This window comes from Aquarana catesbeiana, linkage group LG07 (assembly GCF_042186555.1).
Source record: "Aquarana catesbeiana isolate 2022-GZ linkage group LG07, ASM4218655v1, whole genome shotgun sequence".
Classification (NCBI taxonomy): Eukaryota; Metazoa; Chordata; class Amphibia; order Anura; family Ranidae; genus Aquarana; species Aquarana catesbeiana.
Window position 1 is genome coordinate 24,385,348 of NC_133330.1, and position 17,393 is coordinate 24,402,740.

The 17,393-nt window shown below is 46.1% G+C and overlaps 1 protein-coding gene across 5 annotated transcripts in view; it reads right to left on the bottom strand.

Annotated features, from left to right (window-relative positions):
• Positions 1–17,393, bottom strand: part of KLHDC8B (kelch domain containing 8B) — a 207,291-nt gene that overhangs the window by 136,000 nt on the left and 53,898 nt on the right. For all 5 annotated transcript variants that reach the window (XM_073591791.1, XM_073591789.1, XM_073591788.1 and 2 more), the window contains exon 2: positions 6,645–7,318. In XM_073591791.1, coding sequence (XP_073447892.1) covers positions 6,645–7,035 — 391 coding nt within the window. In that variant the 5' untranslated portion in view covers positions 7,036–7,318. The remainder of the gene's footprint in view (positions 1–6,644; positions 7,319–17,393) is intronic.

A 17,393-nucleotide genomic window follows, 5' to 3' on the forward strand; every position in this document is an offset into this window, starting at 1 on the left:
GACGCAGCAATGTATTCCTGATGTCATGTGTCGCTTGAGTGTCTGATATATATTTGTATTAAAGTGGACCTGAACTTAAAGGAATAGTTCACCTATACCAAAAAACTGCCTATGCAGTCTGTAGATAAGAACAGCAAATTTGACCAAAGTTGAATAATGCCCTTGCTATAGCTGTAGGCCATTTGCAGTATGTACCTCCTGAATCCTAACTGGAAAACTCCCAGAGATGGCATTATCCAATCTTGCCTTGTTGCTAGGATGTTGCTAAGAGACTCCTAGCTCTAATGCCGCGTACACACGGGTGGACTTTTTGACCGGACTGGTCCGACGGAGTTTCCGACGGACTTTCGACGGACTTCCAACGGACTTTTGAACGAACGGACTTGCCTACACACGATCACACCAAAGTCCGACGCATTCGTACGTGATGACGTACGACCGGACTAAAAAAAGGAAGTTGATAGCCAGTAGCCAATAGCTGCCCAAGGTTTTCGTCCTTCGCACTAGCATACAGACGAGCGGATTTTTCGACCGGACTCGAGTCCGTCGGACAGATTTGGAAACATGTTCCAAATCTAAAGTCTGTCAGATTTTCGGCTGAAAAAGTCCGCTGCAGGTCCGATGAAGCCCACACATGGTCGGATTGTCCGCCGTATTCAGTCCGTCAGACCAGTCCGATCAAAAAGTCCGCCTGTGTGTACACGGCATTACTGTTCACCTCCACCATCATGGGAGTGAGTTCCCAAATGCTGAGCTCAGAGCTACTGTATCAGGGGGAGAGAAAACACATGCGAGGGGGTTTGAATCAGACACAGAGCTTGCTCCTGTGAAGGTAAAATGCTATGTAAATTGCTGGAGTTAGGCTTTAAGCACTTGCCGACTGTATATAATATATATATATATACAGTGGGGACGGGAAGTATTCAGACCCCCTTAAATTTTTCACTCTTTGTTATATTGCAGCCATTTGCTAAAATCATTTAAGTTCATTTTTTTCCTCATTAATGTACACACAGCACTCCATATTGACAGAAAAACACAGAATTGTTGACATTTTTGCAGATTTATTAAAAAAGAAAAACTGAAATATCACATGGTCCTAAGTATTCAGACCCTTTGCTCAGTATTTAGTAGAAGCCCCTTTTGATCTAATACAGCCATGAGTCTTTTTGGGAAAGATGCAACAAGTTTTTCACACCTGGATTTGGGGATCCTCTGCCATTCCTCCTTGCAGATCCTCTCCAGTTCTGTCAGGTTGGATGGTAAACATTGGTGGACGGCCATTTTTAGGTCTCTCCAGAGATGCTCAATTGGGTTTAAGTCAGGGCTCTGGCTGGGCCATTCAAGAATAGTCACGGAGTTGTTGTGAAGCCACTCCTTCGTTATTTTAGCTGTGTGCTTAGGGTCATTGTCTTGTTGGAAGGTAAACCTTCGGCCCAGTCTGAGGTCCTGAGCACTCTGGAGAAGGTTTTCGTCCATGATATCCCTGTACTTGGCCGCATTCATCTTTCCCTCGATTGCAACCAGTCATCCTGTCCCTGCAGCTGAAAAACACCCCCACAGCATGATGTTGCCACCACCATGCTTCACTGTTGGGACTGTATTGGACAGGTGATGAGCAGTGCCTGGTTTTCTCCACACATACCGCTTAGAATTAAGGCCAAAAAGTTCTATTTTGGTCTCATCAGACCAGAGAATCTTATTTCTCACTATCTTGGAGTCCTTCAGGTGTTTTTTAGCAAACTCCATGCAGGCTTTCATGTGTCTTGCACTGAGGAGAGGCTTCCGTTGGGCCACTCTGCCATAAAGCCCCGACTGGTGGAGGGCTGCAGTGATGGTTGACTTTCTACAACTTTCTCCCATTTCCCGACTGCATCTCTGGAGCTCAGCCACAGTGATCTTTGGGTTCTTCTTTACCTCTCTCACCAAGGCTCTTCTCCCCCGATAGCTCAGTTTGGCCAGACGGCCAGCTCTAGGAAGGGTTCTGGTCGTCCCAAACGTCTTCCATTTAAGGATTATGGAGGCCACTGTGCTCTTAGGAACCTTAAGTGCAGCAGAATCTTTTTTGTAACATTGACCAGATCTGTGCCTTGCCACAATTCTGTCTCTGAGCTCTTCAGGCAGTTCCTTTGACCTCATGATTCTCATTTGCTCTGACATGCACTGTGAGCTGTAAGGTCTTATATGGACAGGTGTGTGGCTTTCTTAATCAAGTCCAATCAGTATAATGAAACAAAGCTGGACTCAAATGAAGGTGTAGAACCATCTCAAGGATGATCAGAAGAAATGGACAGCACCTGAGTTAAATATATGAGTGTCACAGCAAAGGGTCTGAATACTTAGGACCATGTGATATTTCAGTTTTTCTTTTTTAATAAATCTGCAAAAATGTCAACAATTCTGTGTTTTTCTGTCAATATGGGGTGCTGTGTATACATTAATGAGGAAAAAAATGATTTTAGCAAATGGCTGCAATATAACAAAGAGTGAAAAATGTAAGGGGGTCTGAATACTTTCTGTCCCCACTGTAAATATATATATATATATTATATATATACCCGTACATCAGTGGCTCTCAACTTGGGGGTCAGGACCCCTTCGGGGGTCAAATGATGATTTGCCAGGGGTCACCGAATCCTGGGCTGTTCTGATGTCCGCATCGCTCTTCCAGCCTTTTTGCAGCCGCCCAGCAGGGCTGTTTCCCTGGAGCCTGTGGCCGCCCACTCAGCCTCTTTGCAGCCGCCCATTCAGTTCATGGCATGGCTGGGGGGGCAGAGACTAGAAGTCAGCTGACTGTGAATGTGAAGTGGGAGGGGCTGGAGGAGACCCTATCTCCTGATTTCGGTATTTTGGCACAGTGAGTATCACTACCTGTGATTATAGTTGCCATTAAAAGTCCCCACTACAGATCAGCAGATGACCTTGATCAAGAGCACCTAAGTTGGCTGATGAAAACTCCCCCCAGCACTGCCACTGATCCCATTTCCCCCCACCCCTCCACCAAGGAGTAAGAGAAGGAATAAAAATAGAGAATACATGGAAGGGCGAGGAAAAGAGGGGGGGGGGACAAAGAAAAAGGGAGAGAAAGAATAAGAGAAAGAACAAGAAAGAAGGCTAGATAGAAGGATGGGGGAAAAAAAAAAACAATAAAATTAGGATAGAGAGAGAGAGAGATAAAAGGGAAATAAAGAAGAACAAAGAGAGAGTGGTACATCCTAAAATGTACCATAAGGGGTTTTAATACTGTACGAGTGGAAGGGCCTCAGGGAGCGCTAAATGTCCTTGGATCAGTGGCGCAAATTACTTGTTTTGGGTGCTGATAACCCACGCTACGAAAATAATTTTACTGTTAGGGGTCTCCGCAACTTGGGAAATTTTATCAAGGGGTCACGGCACTAGAAAGGCTGAGAATCACTGCATGATCCTACACCTCTGGGTCTGGGGTGCGCACATGGTTGGACACAGCAGAAGCCAATCAGCAGGTCTGGCCTTCTCGATGTCCGCCGGGATCATTCTCGAGAGAAAGCAGAAGAGTGGTCTGCCTATGCAAACAAGGCAGATCGCCGTTCTGTCAGTAGGGAAGGTAGTGATCCTGTGTTTCTACAAAGCAGGGACACGGATCTCTGCCTTCCCACAGTACAAGCACCTCCGCCACACAGTTAGCAAGCACTCCCTAGGAACACATTTAAACCTTTGATCGCCCCTGATGTTAACGCCTTTCCCAGCCAGTGTCATTAGTACAGTGACAGTGCATATTTTTAGCACTGATCACTGTATTAGTGTCACTGGTCCCCAAAAAGTGTCAGTTAGTGTCTGATTTGTCCGCCGCAATGTACCGCTATAAGTCGCTGTTCCACACCATTACTAGTATAAAAAAAAAATTCCATAAACATATTCTATAGATTGTAGACGTTTTAACTTTTGCGCAAACCAATCAATAAACGCTTATTGGGATTTTTTAGACCAAAAACATGTAGCAGAATACATATTGGCCTAAATTTATGAAGAAATTCAATTTTTTTTTTCCATTTTTTTATTGGATATATTTTATAGCATAAAGTAAAAAATATCGTTTTATTTTTTCAAAATTGTCTGTGTTTTTTCTGTCGCAGTATAATGACGGTGGCTGGTCAGCAAGTGGTTAAAGTGATTGTAAAGTCTCGTTTTTTTTTTCCTATAAAAATAACAAACATGTTATACTTACCCGCTCTGTTGCAGTGGATTTGCACAGGGCAGCCCCCGATCCTCCTCTTTTCAGGTCCTTCTTCTGTGATCCTGGCCCCTCCCTCCTGTTCAGTGCCCCCCACAGCTAGCAGCTTGCTATGGGGGCACCTAAGCCGAATCACAGCTCCCATTCAGACACAGAGCTCCGCCCCTGAACCGCCCCTATCTCTCTTAATTGGCTAGCTGACTTTGATTGACAGCAGCGGCAGCCAATGGCACTGCTGCTGTGTCTCAGCCAATTAGGAGAGAGATTTTGGGACTCGGGGACATCGCTGGACAGAAAGGGACCTCAGGTAAGTATTAGGGGGGCCGAGGGGGGCTGCTGCACATAGAATACATAAAAAAAACCTTTTGACTTTACAATCCCTTTAAGGTTGACATACATTTTAATAAATAAAGGGATTAAAGGTTGTTTTTTTTTTCAATTTTCCAGAGGTTATTCACTATAAATATACACTAAAAACGTATCATGTTTTAACTGGCAGCAAAAAAAAAAACAAAATTACTCCTGGGTGTGTATTTTCCATAGAGCACTCCTGTCTGGTATACAAAATAGAGATGGAGAAGACAGAAGCAGCTGGTTCTAATGGAACGCGTTTCGCCAATCAGTAATCCCCACTTTGAAATGGCATACCTGACCTCACTTGCATCTGGGCCACAGAGATAATGAAAGAGCACACTATGGGTATTATCCCATCTTAATAGGAGCAGGAAAGCTGCAAATTATAAAGTCAAAGTCACAGGGACACAGAGGGGCTGCTGGCGGCACATGCAGGGAGTTTGCCTAGTCTAGGGTAGAATTTACACTCTTTCCACTGTGAGGTTTAAATCTGTGCAATATGCTTTGTTCCTTTTGATTTGTATATTTTATGTAGTGCTGTCATCTTAGGGCAATTTTCCACTCAATATTTAATCCGTGGACTAGTGTACTAAAAATGTAGGACAAGCAATGGCGTCTTTTACACCAGCATGTATGTGCTTTATAGCTAATACAACAATTTAAAAGTAGCACCCTCTCAGATGGGTTGTTAGTATAGTTAGGTCAATTTCATTTATTTTTTTGTTTTTTTTTTTGCTCCTCTGTAATCAGTTGAGCAGCTTGTGATTGCTTTGGGCTGCTCTGGGCTCTTCTGGTTGCAGGTTTGAATCCCCCCCCTGCCTTCTAGAGGACTCCAGAATGTAATGGGCAGGAAAGGCCAATCAGCAACCTGAATATTTATGTTGTCTCATCCAATCCCCGGGGGAGGGTGTCCAGATGGTGGCTGGTAGAGTGCATAAATAGGCTGGGGTCTGGAGCTGCCTGGTTCTTGTCTAGGAGGAGAAGTTTCCAGCCTGCCCTCCTAGGCAGCCCAGCTGAATTTCTGCTTATGCTCATGGAGGTTGCAGCTTGGCTAAGGTTGGGGGGCCTGATAACTAAAAGCCTCTGGAACTAATCAAGGGAATCAACTAATCAAGGGATTTTACTGAGGATCTGTTCTGGATAGTTTATTGGGAAATGTCTGGCTGATATTGGAAGGAGACTGTTAAGTATCCAGGGACATTGTGAGTACAGACCTGAGTCTAGGATCCTGGTGACTCTTGCTGCTGCTCCTTGTGCATCAGTACTAGTGCTTGCCTGGCCTGGGATGTTTCTGATGGTGTGTCAGTGCTGTCCATTCTCTGGACTCTTACTAGAGGGACTGTTCTAAGAAGTAGTGACCAAGTGAAGAGTGTCCTCTGGTTACTGTTCAGTGTTGATGGAGTATCCCACAGCTCCCCATGCCCTATCTAAGTTTATTTAGCAATACATTGGGAAACAGCAACCCCCTAGACCAGTGATGGCGAACCTCAGCACCCCAGATGTTTTGGAACTACATTTCCCATGATGCTCAGCTACACTGCAGAGTGCATGAGCATCATGGGAAATGTAGTTCCAAAACATCTGGAGTGCCAAGGTTCGCCATCACTGCCCTAGACTGTTCATTGAGCCAGAAAGAGTGACTGTTGCTGTGTGCCTGGCTGCCACTGCACTAATCTGGGAGAGGAACCTATGGCAAATCAGCAGGCCCTTTCAGGGGTGAGCGCTACAAAGGTTTATCGTCACCTGTCTACCGTATTTCTATATAGCCAAAAGTATGTGGTCACCCCATTCAGATGCTTGAATTGATGTGTTTCAAGTGAAGTTTACTGTAAATGTTACAGCATACACTATTGTATGCAGTTGTGCAATGTGCACTTCCATCCTTGGAGGCCGGACCGGCTCATGCCGATATATGTTGGAAAATTGAAGAGGGATATCTTTGTTATGGCAGCAGCTAGCTGCCATAACCCCAGTATCCTCTTCTTCAGTGAGCGGTCCGGTTTTCGATAAAATTACACTCAATAAACTCAATAAAAACAGGTACACTCAGTAAACTCAATAACTGGGGACCAGTACATACCTTTTTCAATGGCACTAATGCCCATGGATGGTTGACACAGTGGTGCTTTTGTTTCCCACCTTCCCTCATCGCTGTTGTATATCTCCACAGATGACAAAGGGCATTGTTCCGAATTCATTCCACCAATCACCAGAACCTGTTTACCCATGGTGACAGCGGCTGCTCCAGCCCGGGAAGTCGGAAGTGGAGGTAGCACAGCCCATGTCTGGGATTCCACGTCCAACATTTCCACAGTGTCCAAAGGAAGTCCTGTTTTGCTACATCCCCCCATGACAAGCAGCTGCCCATCTTGGTAGGCTGGTGTGCAGTAAACCCGACAGGTGGGCATCGGAGGGAAGACCTCCCAGTAAAGGGACATGATGGCACTGGAGGCCATTATAGAAACCGGCATTGTATATGAGTAGTAATGTGTTATACTGGCGAGCCAGCCAAGAAAAAAGATCCCATTGGTCACCAGCCAGAGCTCCCAAGGAGCTTATAATGTTACTCAACATCTGTTTCTTCTTGGTCAGTAAACTACAGATTCAGGCGTGTTCTTTAGTTCTAACCGATTTTCCATATAGTTCACAGAGACTGGTAAATGAACAGCAAAAAATACATCCCATGCGCTTTCCAGACTGAATAGAGCATTTAGCAGCTGACTCTACATCCACACAGCTCGTTCAGGTTGTTCTCTAGAGAAAAAAGAAAGAAATAGTTGAAACAATCAATAATCTACAGAAAAAAACGTAAACTTGTCTGGGAAAGTGAAGCAGAAGTATTACGAGTCAAAGGCAGTTCTATATAAATACCCAATCCAAAATCCATGATATCATTATCCTATAGATACTCACCAGTGAAATCGCTTGTTAGTTAGTAATACGTGACAAAGTCAAATGTTGTGGACATCTGACCATCAAACTTATGTATCTGAGCTTGTTGGACATCTCATTCCAAAATCATTAATACAGTTCCTTGAAAAAGTATTCACACCCCTTGAAATTTTCCACATTTTATCATGTTGCAACCAAAAACGTAAATTTATTCTATTGGGATTTTATGTGATAGACCAAAACAAAGTGGCACATAATTGTGAAGTGGAAGGAAAATGATAAATGGTTTTTAACATTTTTTACAAATAAATATGTGAAAAGTGTGGCGTGCATTTGTATGGCACCCCCCTGAGTCAATACTTTGTAGAATCGCCTTTCACTGCAATTACATCTGCAAGTCTTTTTGGGGGTGTCTCTACCAGCTTTGCACATCTAGAGAGGGACATTTTTGCACATTATTTTTTAAAAAATAGCTCAAGCTCTGTCAGATTGGATGGAGAGCATCTGTGAACAACAATTTTCAAGTCTTGCCACAGATTCTCAATTGGATTTAGGTCTGGACTGTGACTGGGCCATTCTAACACATGAATATGCTTTGATCTAAACCATTCCATTGTAGCTCTGGCTGTATGTTTAGGGTCATTGTCCTGCTGGAAGGTGAAACTCCACCCCAGTCTCAAGTCTTTTGCAGACTCTAACAGGTTTTCTTTTAAGATTGCCCTGAATTTGGCTCTATCCATCTTCCCATCAACTCTGACCAACTTTCCTGCTGAAGAAAATCATGCCCACGACATGATGTTGCCACCACCATGTTTCCCGGTGGGTATGGTGTGTTCAGGGTAATGTGCAGTGTTAGTTTTCCACTCCACATAGCATTTTGCTTTTAGGCCAAAAAGTTCTGACCAGAGCACCTTCTTCCACGTATTTGCTGTGTCCCTATGGTTGCCACATATTTCACAGATCCCATCCTGTATACCCTTTGCAGCCCTCCTACTCTCCATGAACTAACCAATCCTGGTAAGTACCATACCCTCTCTGACTCCATTAACCCTATCCTGTCTGGTTCCCCTGCCCCCCTTGTCATGTAGCCCTTCGCTTATTTATTTATTTTTTTGCTTCTGGCCTTTTTTTAAAGATCAAATCATGACCAAGCATATGAATCCTAAGTCTTAAATTATTACATCTGTACAGGATTATTATGAAAGGCTTATGATTCCCTTTATTTAGTTTTACTTCTTTTGACAAAGTCTGATTCTTTACTCTACTGTAGCACCCTCTACTTAGGTAGGTGCTAGAGTTTAGATTTTTGTCAGTGCAGGTAAATTTAGGCAGGCCTAACTGAAAGCTAGGCCTGTTTGTTTTGATCTGTGGCTGGGAGTGGCTTAGAGTAGGCTGGTGTCTCACAGCTAGTTTCACCTTTGGGTTACCTCCACTCTGCTTCTAGAGGCTTCTAGAAGGAAGGTGGGGAAGAGAGGTGGAGCTGTCTGGGGTGATCTTAAGAACCCTGACTAATCCCCAACCTGGATTGGCAGGGTGCAGGTAGGGTTGCCACCTCATCCCTTTAAACCCGAACACATGTTAATTACACAGATTCTGAGGCTGATTAAGGTGGTAATTGAACTCACTCGGTGCCTTATCTGTATTAAATTAGCCTCAGAACCTGTGTAATTCATATGTGTTCAGGTTTAAAGGGATGAGGTGGCAACTCTAGGTGCAGGCCTCCTTAAATACCTAGAGTCAGCCAACTGGGGAGGAGTTGTTCGGGTGGAAGAACATGAGATGGAGTGTGAGGCTATCGGGGGCCTTGGAGGGAGCCCCCCAATCTGGGGGGGGGGGGGTGACCTTGGACCAGGGGCTTGGAGTTGTGAAGGAACCCCACACAACCCCAGGGGTGTCCTGATCAGGAGCAGGAGAGGACTTTGGGGAACACTGCTGAGCAAGTCTCCAGGAGAGCTGGAAGAGGCATGCCGGAGAGGACTGGGAGTGTGCAGTCAGAGATGGATGTAGAGCCAGCAGGAGAGACTGTGATGTTACTGGTGAAGTCAGGCTGCTGCAGCTGGGAGAGCTGTCATGGTCTTCAAAGAGCTGACTGGGATCAGTAGTCCACCAAAAAGGTCAGCTAGCACTAAAGACTTTTCCTATTTCTGTTGCTACACCAAAGGGGCCCGCGGTCCCTACCTGTAATAAGGAACTTTGCTGAGGTCTGGCTAAAATCAGAGTTAGGCCTAATCATGTGCTAGCTGAGCCTAAAGAACTGTGCTGGAGGGAGAAGGTGAGATAGTTTGCATGAAGTGTTGTGCAGAAGGAGAATATCTGAATTGTCCCATACCATGCAAGAATCATTTTCTGGGCATCTCATGAATTCCTTAACCCCATCCAAGTTCTAATCCCTCAATAAAATACAAAAACAAAGCTGATGGATTTGTTCATTGTCTTGGAGTGTCTGGGAGTGAATGCCGGGCTGGGCAGGGTGACAGGAGGGCCACATCACTCAGAAACCCCTACGGGGGTACCGCCACACTACCCAATACCAATGCATGAGACTTATCAGGATGACAGCGACTACTGGCATTCTCATTGTCAGTGGAACAGAAAAGTCTGCAAAAAAAAACAATCTGCAAAAGATGATGGGAGTTCAATACAAACAAGGTTTATACCTAATTTTGCACAGCAGAGTTTAAAAATATCCAGAGCTTTTACTGGCGTATTTATATAGATTTAATGGATTTTTTTTTCTTTTCCATTAGCTTTACATTGGATGGACGAGGTTTTATGTACTCTCAAACTTGACATAAACGAATCTCCTGAATTCCAAACGTTTAATGTGCAAGCTCCAGGCAAAGTCATCTCCTTCTCTGCGCCTGGTTTAGTAAAAAGTTAAGTGCCACCATATATCATGCCTCTGTCCTTAAGCGTCATGTATTACCAGCACAAGGGACAGAAAACCCTTCCCCTATTCGTTTCTGAGCCTTACTGCAACACTTACACTAAGTTGTTTTCATGGTGCATTATTTAGGTGACACAAGTCTCTCTGTTCCCGGAACTTGGTTTCTTCATAAATTATTTAATGTCTGAGACACTCCTCACTGACTGCCATCTTATCGCCTACCTAGTCTTAGAATCGCTCTGGGGCTTGCAAACCTGTGCTTGCACTTTTTTTTAGGAAGTATGCATTGTACCTAAGGTCCGTCACTTCAAGAGCTAACAGACAGGAACGCACAAGGTAAGCAGACAATGTACTTGTTACTGTTGATGTTAGGTAGTAAATAAAGGGGTGTTCTACTTTCATGAAGGCTGTAAGAAACCCCTTCTCTTGAAAAGTGCTGAGGTTGGTCAACGGGGTCTAAGGCCATTGGAGGGTTGGGGCAGTGAGGCTGATCAACAAGGTCTAGAGGTGGGCTGGGCACAGCAGGTCAGCGCCAGCGCCAGCTCCCAAGCAAAAGGGGTTCCAATTTCAGAATTATATAGAGATAGAGAAGCCCTTTAATGTCTACTAGCATCTATATATTGCAACAGGTATAGGCGGGGTCATCTTTATTATTTTATTAGACCTCGGCAAACATTTTCTTGGGCCCCATCATTACACAGGACCCCCTCCCACATACTACCTCCAGTTTTACACAGGACCCCCTCCCCATACTACCCCCATTACTACACAGGACCCCCTCCTCCATACTACCTCCATCATTACATGGGACCCCCTCCCCATACTACCCCCATCATTACACAGGACCCCCTCCCCCATACTACCCCCATCATTACACAGGACCCCCTCCCCCATACTACCTCCATCATTACATGGGACCCCCTCCCCATACTACCCCATCACTACACAGGACCCCCTCCTCCATACTACCTCCATCATTACATGGGACCCCCTCCCCATACTACCCCCATCATTACACAGGACCCCCTCCCCCATACTACCGCCATCATTACACAGGACCCCCTCCCCCATACTACCTCCATCATTACATGGGACCCCCTCCACCATACTACCACCATCAATACATGGGACCCCCTCCACCATACTACCTCCATCATTACATGGGACCCCCTCCTCCATACTACCTCCATCATTACATGGGACCCCCTCCCCCATACTACCCCCATCATTACACAGGACCCCCTACCCATACTACCCCCATCATTACATGGGTCCCCCTCCACCATACTACCGCCATCATTACATGGGACCCCCTCCACCATACTACCCCCATCATTACATAGGACCCCCTCCCACATACTACCTCCATTTTTACACAGGACCCCCTCCTCATACTACCCCCCATCATTACACAGGACCCCTCCCCCATACTACCCCCATCATTACACAGGACCCCCTTCCCCCATACTACCTCCATCATTACATGGGACCCCCCCACCATACTACCCCCATCATTACACAGAACCCCCTTTCCCATACTACCGCCATCATTACACAGGACCCCCTACCCATACTACCTCCATCATTACATGGAACCCCCTCCACCATACTACCTCCATCATTACATGGGACCCCCTCCACCATACTACCTCCATCATTACATGGGACCCCCTCCACCATACTACCCCCATCATTACACAGGACCCCCTCCCCAAACTCCCCCCATCATTACACAGGACCCCCTCCCCCATACTACCCCCATCATTACATGGGACCCCCCTCCCTCATACTACACCCATCATTACACGGGACCCCCTCCATAATACTATCCCCATTGCAAAAAGACCCCGCTCGATACTACTGCCACCATCACACAGGACCTTCCCCCCCATACTATACTTATTATTACACAGGACCCCTCCCCCATACTACCCCCATCACAACACAGGACCCTCTCCCTTCACAGACCTCTGCACTGCCCCCCCACCAGCAGCCTCACCTTGAGTGTCCAGAAGACGTTCTTCAGCGGGCAGATGGTCTGCAGCTTGTCACACATGGTGAGGGAGAGAAGTCAGTGTGACTGTGCCCAGGACTGACATTCGCTTCCTCCAGACAAGGTTTACCCTACCGATCTGGCCAATCACCACACAGGCTGCAGACATAACACTCAAGCAATCACCAGCGAACCCCACTATTCAATTCCACCCTCATCTCCAGAGTGATAGCCAAATCCACTTATCAGTGCAGGCTCAATGGGCAGCTGCTTTGGGTCCCACAACACTGATTGGGCCCGGGGCAGCTGCCCCTTTTGCCCCACGTTAAAGCTGGCCCTGGGCATAGGGACACCTGGAATCCAGAGGACTTCAAAAACCACCAAGCTATATAGCTATATACTTGCTGCTTTCCTGCAACAACTTAAACTTATGACCTTTATCAAGAGGCATGTTCTACACCACATTTGTCAAACACAAGTCCGAATCTGGACCTCCAGACCATTTCATGTGGCCCTCACACCTCACTTGCAGCTGCGGTACCCCCTCATCTCTGACCTCACCTTGTCTCAGCAGTCGGCAGCATAGAGGAGAACAGAACTCCTCCGCCAGGTTTTGCGCTTCTTTGTGCCATAGAGGAATAAATTGACCTCCCCTGGTCTTAGCATTAAGCAGACTGACTCCAGCCCTCTTCTGGTCCTCCTCCAGACCCTGCACTTTGTACTCCCTAGCTCCTCCCCAGCACAGGGTAAGGGGGGTGCACTGTGATATCAGGGAGGGTGGGGGAACCTTGACTTCTGATGGTGGGCAGGGCTCTTGACATCCAATGTAAGGGGAGGTGGGGTGTTCTGAACATCTAGTCCTATATCTAGTCTTACAGATACAACTAGCCCTTTGAGGGCAACCATCATATGACAGCTGCCCGGAACGGCCGCTCTTGCGCACCCACAGGGGAGCGCAGTGCGGCGATCGCAGCCGCGCCGTGCTGCTAGGATACGGCGCGACCCCGATCTCTGTAAAGAGCCGCGTCCGCGGCTCTTTAGCCATGTGATCGGCTGTGTCCAATCAACGCTGGTCACATGTAAACAAGAAGATGCCGGTAATCAGCTCTCCTCGCCTCACATTGACAGAGTGTGAGGAGAGGAGAGCCGATCAGCGGCACCTCCTCACAGGGGGACATCTAGGGATGTAATCAGGGCACTGATCATCAGTGCCCTGATTACAATAAATAAATACAGTGTCACAAAACAGTGCCCACCATTGCCCACCAGTGCCAGCATACAGTGCCCATCAGTGGCAGCAATCAGTCCCCACCACTGCCCACAAGTGCCACCAATCAGTGCCCACTGGCAAAGCCAGTCAGTTCTGGCAATCAGTGCTGCCTATCAATGCTGCCCATCTATGCCCATCACTGCTGTCGATCTATTCCCATCGGTGTTGCCCATCAGTGCCACCCATCAATGCCCATCAGTGCCCATCTATACCGCCTATCTGTGCCGCCTATCCGTGCCCACCAGTGCCGCCTATCAGTGCCCACCAGTGCCGCCTATTAGTGCCCATCAGTGCCACCCAACAGTGCCCATCAGTGCCGCCTATCAGTGCTCATCAGTGCCACATATCAGTGCCACCTACCAGTGCCCATAAGTGCGGCATATTAGTGCCTCCTCATCAGTTCCACCTCATGAGTGCCCACCAGTTCAGCCTATCAGTGCCCATCAGTGCCACCTCATCAGGGCACATCAGTGAACGCGAAAAATTATTTGGTTACAAAATTAACTGACAGAAAAAAGTAAAAAACTTTCTTTTTTCAAAATTTTTGGATTTTTTATTTTTTTTGTAAAAAATGAAAAACCCAGCAGTGATTAAATACCACCAAAAGAAAGCTCTATTTGTGTGAAGAAAATGAAAAAAAAAATGTGTTTGGGTACAGTGTAGCATGACCGCGCAATTGTCATTCAAAGTGCGACAGCGCTAAAAGCTGAAAAATGGCCTGGGCAGGAAGGGGATGTAAGTGCCCGGGAGGCAAGTGGTTAATGATACTCAGCACATTGGAAAGCAAAACGTTACTGTATCTCTTGTTAGTGTTCTGCTTAAAGGTGTTGATTTATATAATTGGATATGAATTTTTAGTCTGTAAAAGTAGAGCAAATCAAATGATTTGGAGGCCTCGGAAGGCTCCAGATCTTTTTTTTAGGAATCTGAAGTTCTCTGTCCTGGAAATGTGGATTAAATTGATCCGCAGAGACTGACACAGATCAGGATTCCTGGCAAGCATAATTTGTGAATTGTATGATTCTTCACAGGTGACAAATGTTGGCATACACATATTCAGTTGAATCGAAAATGAGCAATTTTGCAGAAATAAATGAGACTGGGGACACAGACAGGAATAAACAAATGACAGAACTTCTAGAGAAGGGGCCTCCAAACTTTTCAAATAAAGAGCCGGTTTACCATCCATCATAATGTTTGTACAAAGGACTCTGATCAGTAAGTAAAAAATGCCCCCTGTCAATGGTCAGTGCGAGTGATAAATGCCCTGGTGTCAGTGGGACTAAAAAAAAATACCCCAAGGTCGGTAGTCAATAGAAGTAATTCCCTTGTGTTGTTAAGTCAGTAGGAGCAAGCAATGTCTAGGCATGAGTCAGAGTAATAAATGCCCTGACATCAGTGGTCACTGGGAGTAATAAATGCCCCATCACCATTAGGAGTAATAAATGCCCCTCGTATTAGTGGTCAGTAGGTTTAATGGTGCCATTGCTGTCATTGGTGTTCATTGGTCAAAGTATACTGCTCATCCTTGGTGGTCAGCGAACAGAATTTACCCCTTAATTAGTAATCAGTGGAAGGAACGTATCCCCATCATTAGTAGTCAGTGGGAGGAATGTATCCCCATCATTAGTGGTCAGTGGAAACAATGTAGCCCCATCATTAGTTGTCAGTGGGAGGAGTGTAGCCCCATCATTAGTGGTCAGTGGGAGGAATGTATCCCCATCATTAGTGGTCAGTGGAAACAATGTAGCCCCATCATTAGTTGTCAGTGGGAGGAGTGTAGCCCCGTCATTAGTGGTTAGTGGGTGGAATGTAGCCCCATCATTAGTGGTCAGTGGAAACAATGTAGCCCCATCATTAGTTGTCAGTGGGAGGAGGGTAGCCCCATCATTAGTGGTTAGTGGGTGGAATGTAGCCCCATCATTAGTGGTCAGTGGAAACAATGTAGCCCCATCATTAGTTGTCAGTGGGAGGAGTGTAGCCCCATCATTAGTGGTCAGTGGGAGGAATGTATCCCCATCATTAGTGGTCAGTGGAAACAATGTAGCCCCATCATTAGTTGTCAGTGGGAGGAGTGTAGCCCCATCATTAGTGGTTAGTGGGTGGAATGTAGCCCCATCATTAGTGGTCAGTGGAAACAATGTAGCCCCATCATTAGTTGTCAGTGGGAGGAGGGTAGCCCCATCATTAGTGGTTAGTGGGTGGAATGTAGCCCCATCATTAGTGGTCAGTGGAAACAATGTAGCCCCATCATTAGTTGTCAGTGGGAGGAGTGTAGCCCCATCATTAGTGGTCAGTGGGAGGAATGTATCCCCATCATTAGTGGTCAGTGGAAACAATGTAGCCCCATCATTAGTTGTCAGTGGGAGGAGGGTAGCCCCATCATTAGTGGTCAGTGGGTGGAATGTAGCCCTATCATTAGTGGTCAGTGGAAACAATGTAGCCCCATCATTAGTGGTCAGTGGAAGGAATGTAGCCCCATCATTAGTGGTCAGTAGGAGTGTAGCCCCATCATTAGTTGTCAGTAGGAGTGTAGCCCCGTCATTAGTGGTCAGTGGGAGGAATGTAGCCCCATCATTAGCGGTCAGCGGAAACAATGTAGCCCCATCATTAGTGGTCAGTTGGAGGAATGTAGCCCCCATCATTAGTTGTCAGTAGGAGGAATGTAGCCCCATCATTTAGTGGTCAGTGGGAGGAATGTAGCCTCATCATTAGTGGTCAGCGGAAACAATGTAGCCCCATCATTACTGGTCAGTGGGAGGAATGTAGCCCTTTCATTAGTGGTCAGTAGGAGAAATGTAGCCCCATCATTAGTGGTCAATGAAAGAAAGGAGCCCTATCATTTGTGGTCAGTAGGAGGAATGAAGCCCATTACTGGTGGTCAGTGGAAGGAATGTAGGGCTATCACTAGTGGTCAGTAGGAGAAATGTAGCCCCATCATTGGTGGTCAATGGAAGAAAGGAGCCATATCATTAGTGGTAGGCATGAAGCCCATTACTGGTTGTCAGTGGAAGGAATGTAGCTCTATCAATAAAGGTTGGTAAAGGAAATTTAGCCCCCTTGTTGGTGGGCAGTGGAAGGAATGTAGCCCCATCATTAGTGGTCAGTAAGAGGAATGTAGCCCCATCGTTGATGGTCAGTGGAAGGAATGTAGCCTAATCATTAGTGGTCAGTATGGAATGAAAGTGTTCCTATCATTGTTGGTCAGTAGGAAGAATGTAGCCCAAGACTGGTGGTCTGTAAAAGAAATATAGCCCCATGATTAGTGGTCAGTAGGAGGAAAGTAGTACCATCATCAGTGGTCAGTAGGAGGAATGTAGCCCCATCATTGGTGTTGAATGGAAGGAATGTAGCTCCATCACAGGTGGTCAGTTGCCTTCCATGTATGCAGGACCTTATAATTGCAGGGGCCGGTTTATAACCACCAGTGGTTCGGTGACCCCTGTTGTAAACCATCCCTACTCATTACAAGCCTGCAAAAAAAAGAGTTTTGGTTAGTTGATCTTTAAATTGACTGGTTGTTATAGGAAAAGCCAATTCTTCTCCATCTTCTAAGCTATTACTACGACACTTTGTATGGATTTAGATTGCTTATGATGTTACGCTAAATGGAATGAACACACTGGCGGTCTGCAAGGAGATTTTCGTAGGGGTCAATAAATAACAACCAGTCAAAACCCATCTTTCACCAATCTTCAGTAAGTAGAAATTGGGTTGGTTCTTTTTGAGTTGGGTCATCCCTTCAATGGGTGGGCTGTAGTGATGCAGACACAGTGTTGAGTGTGAG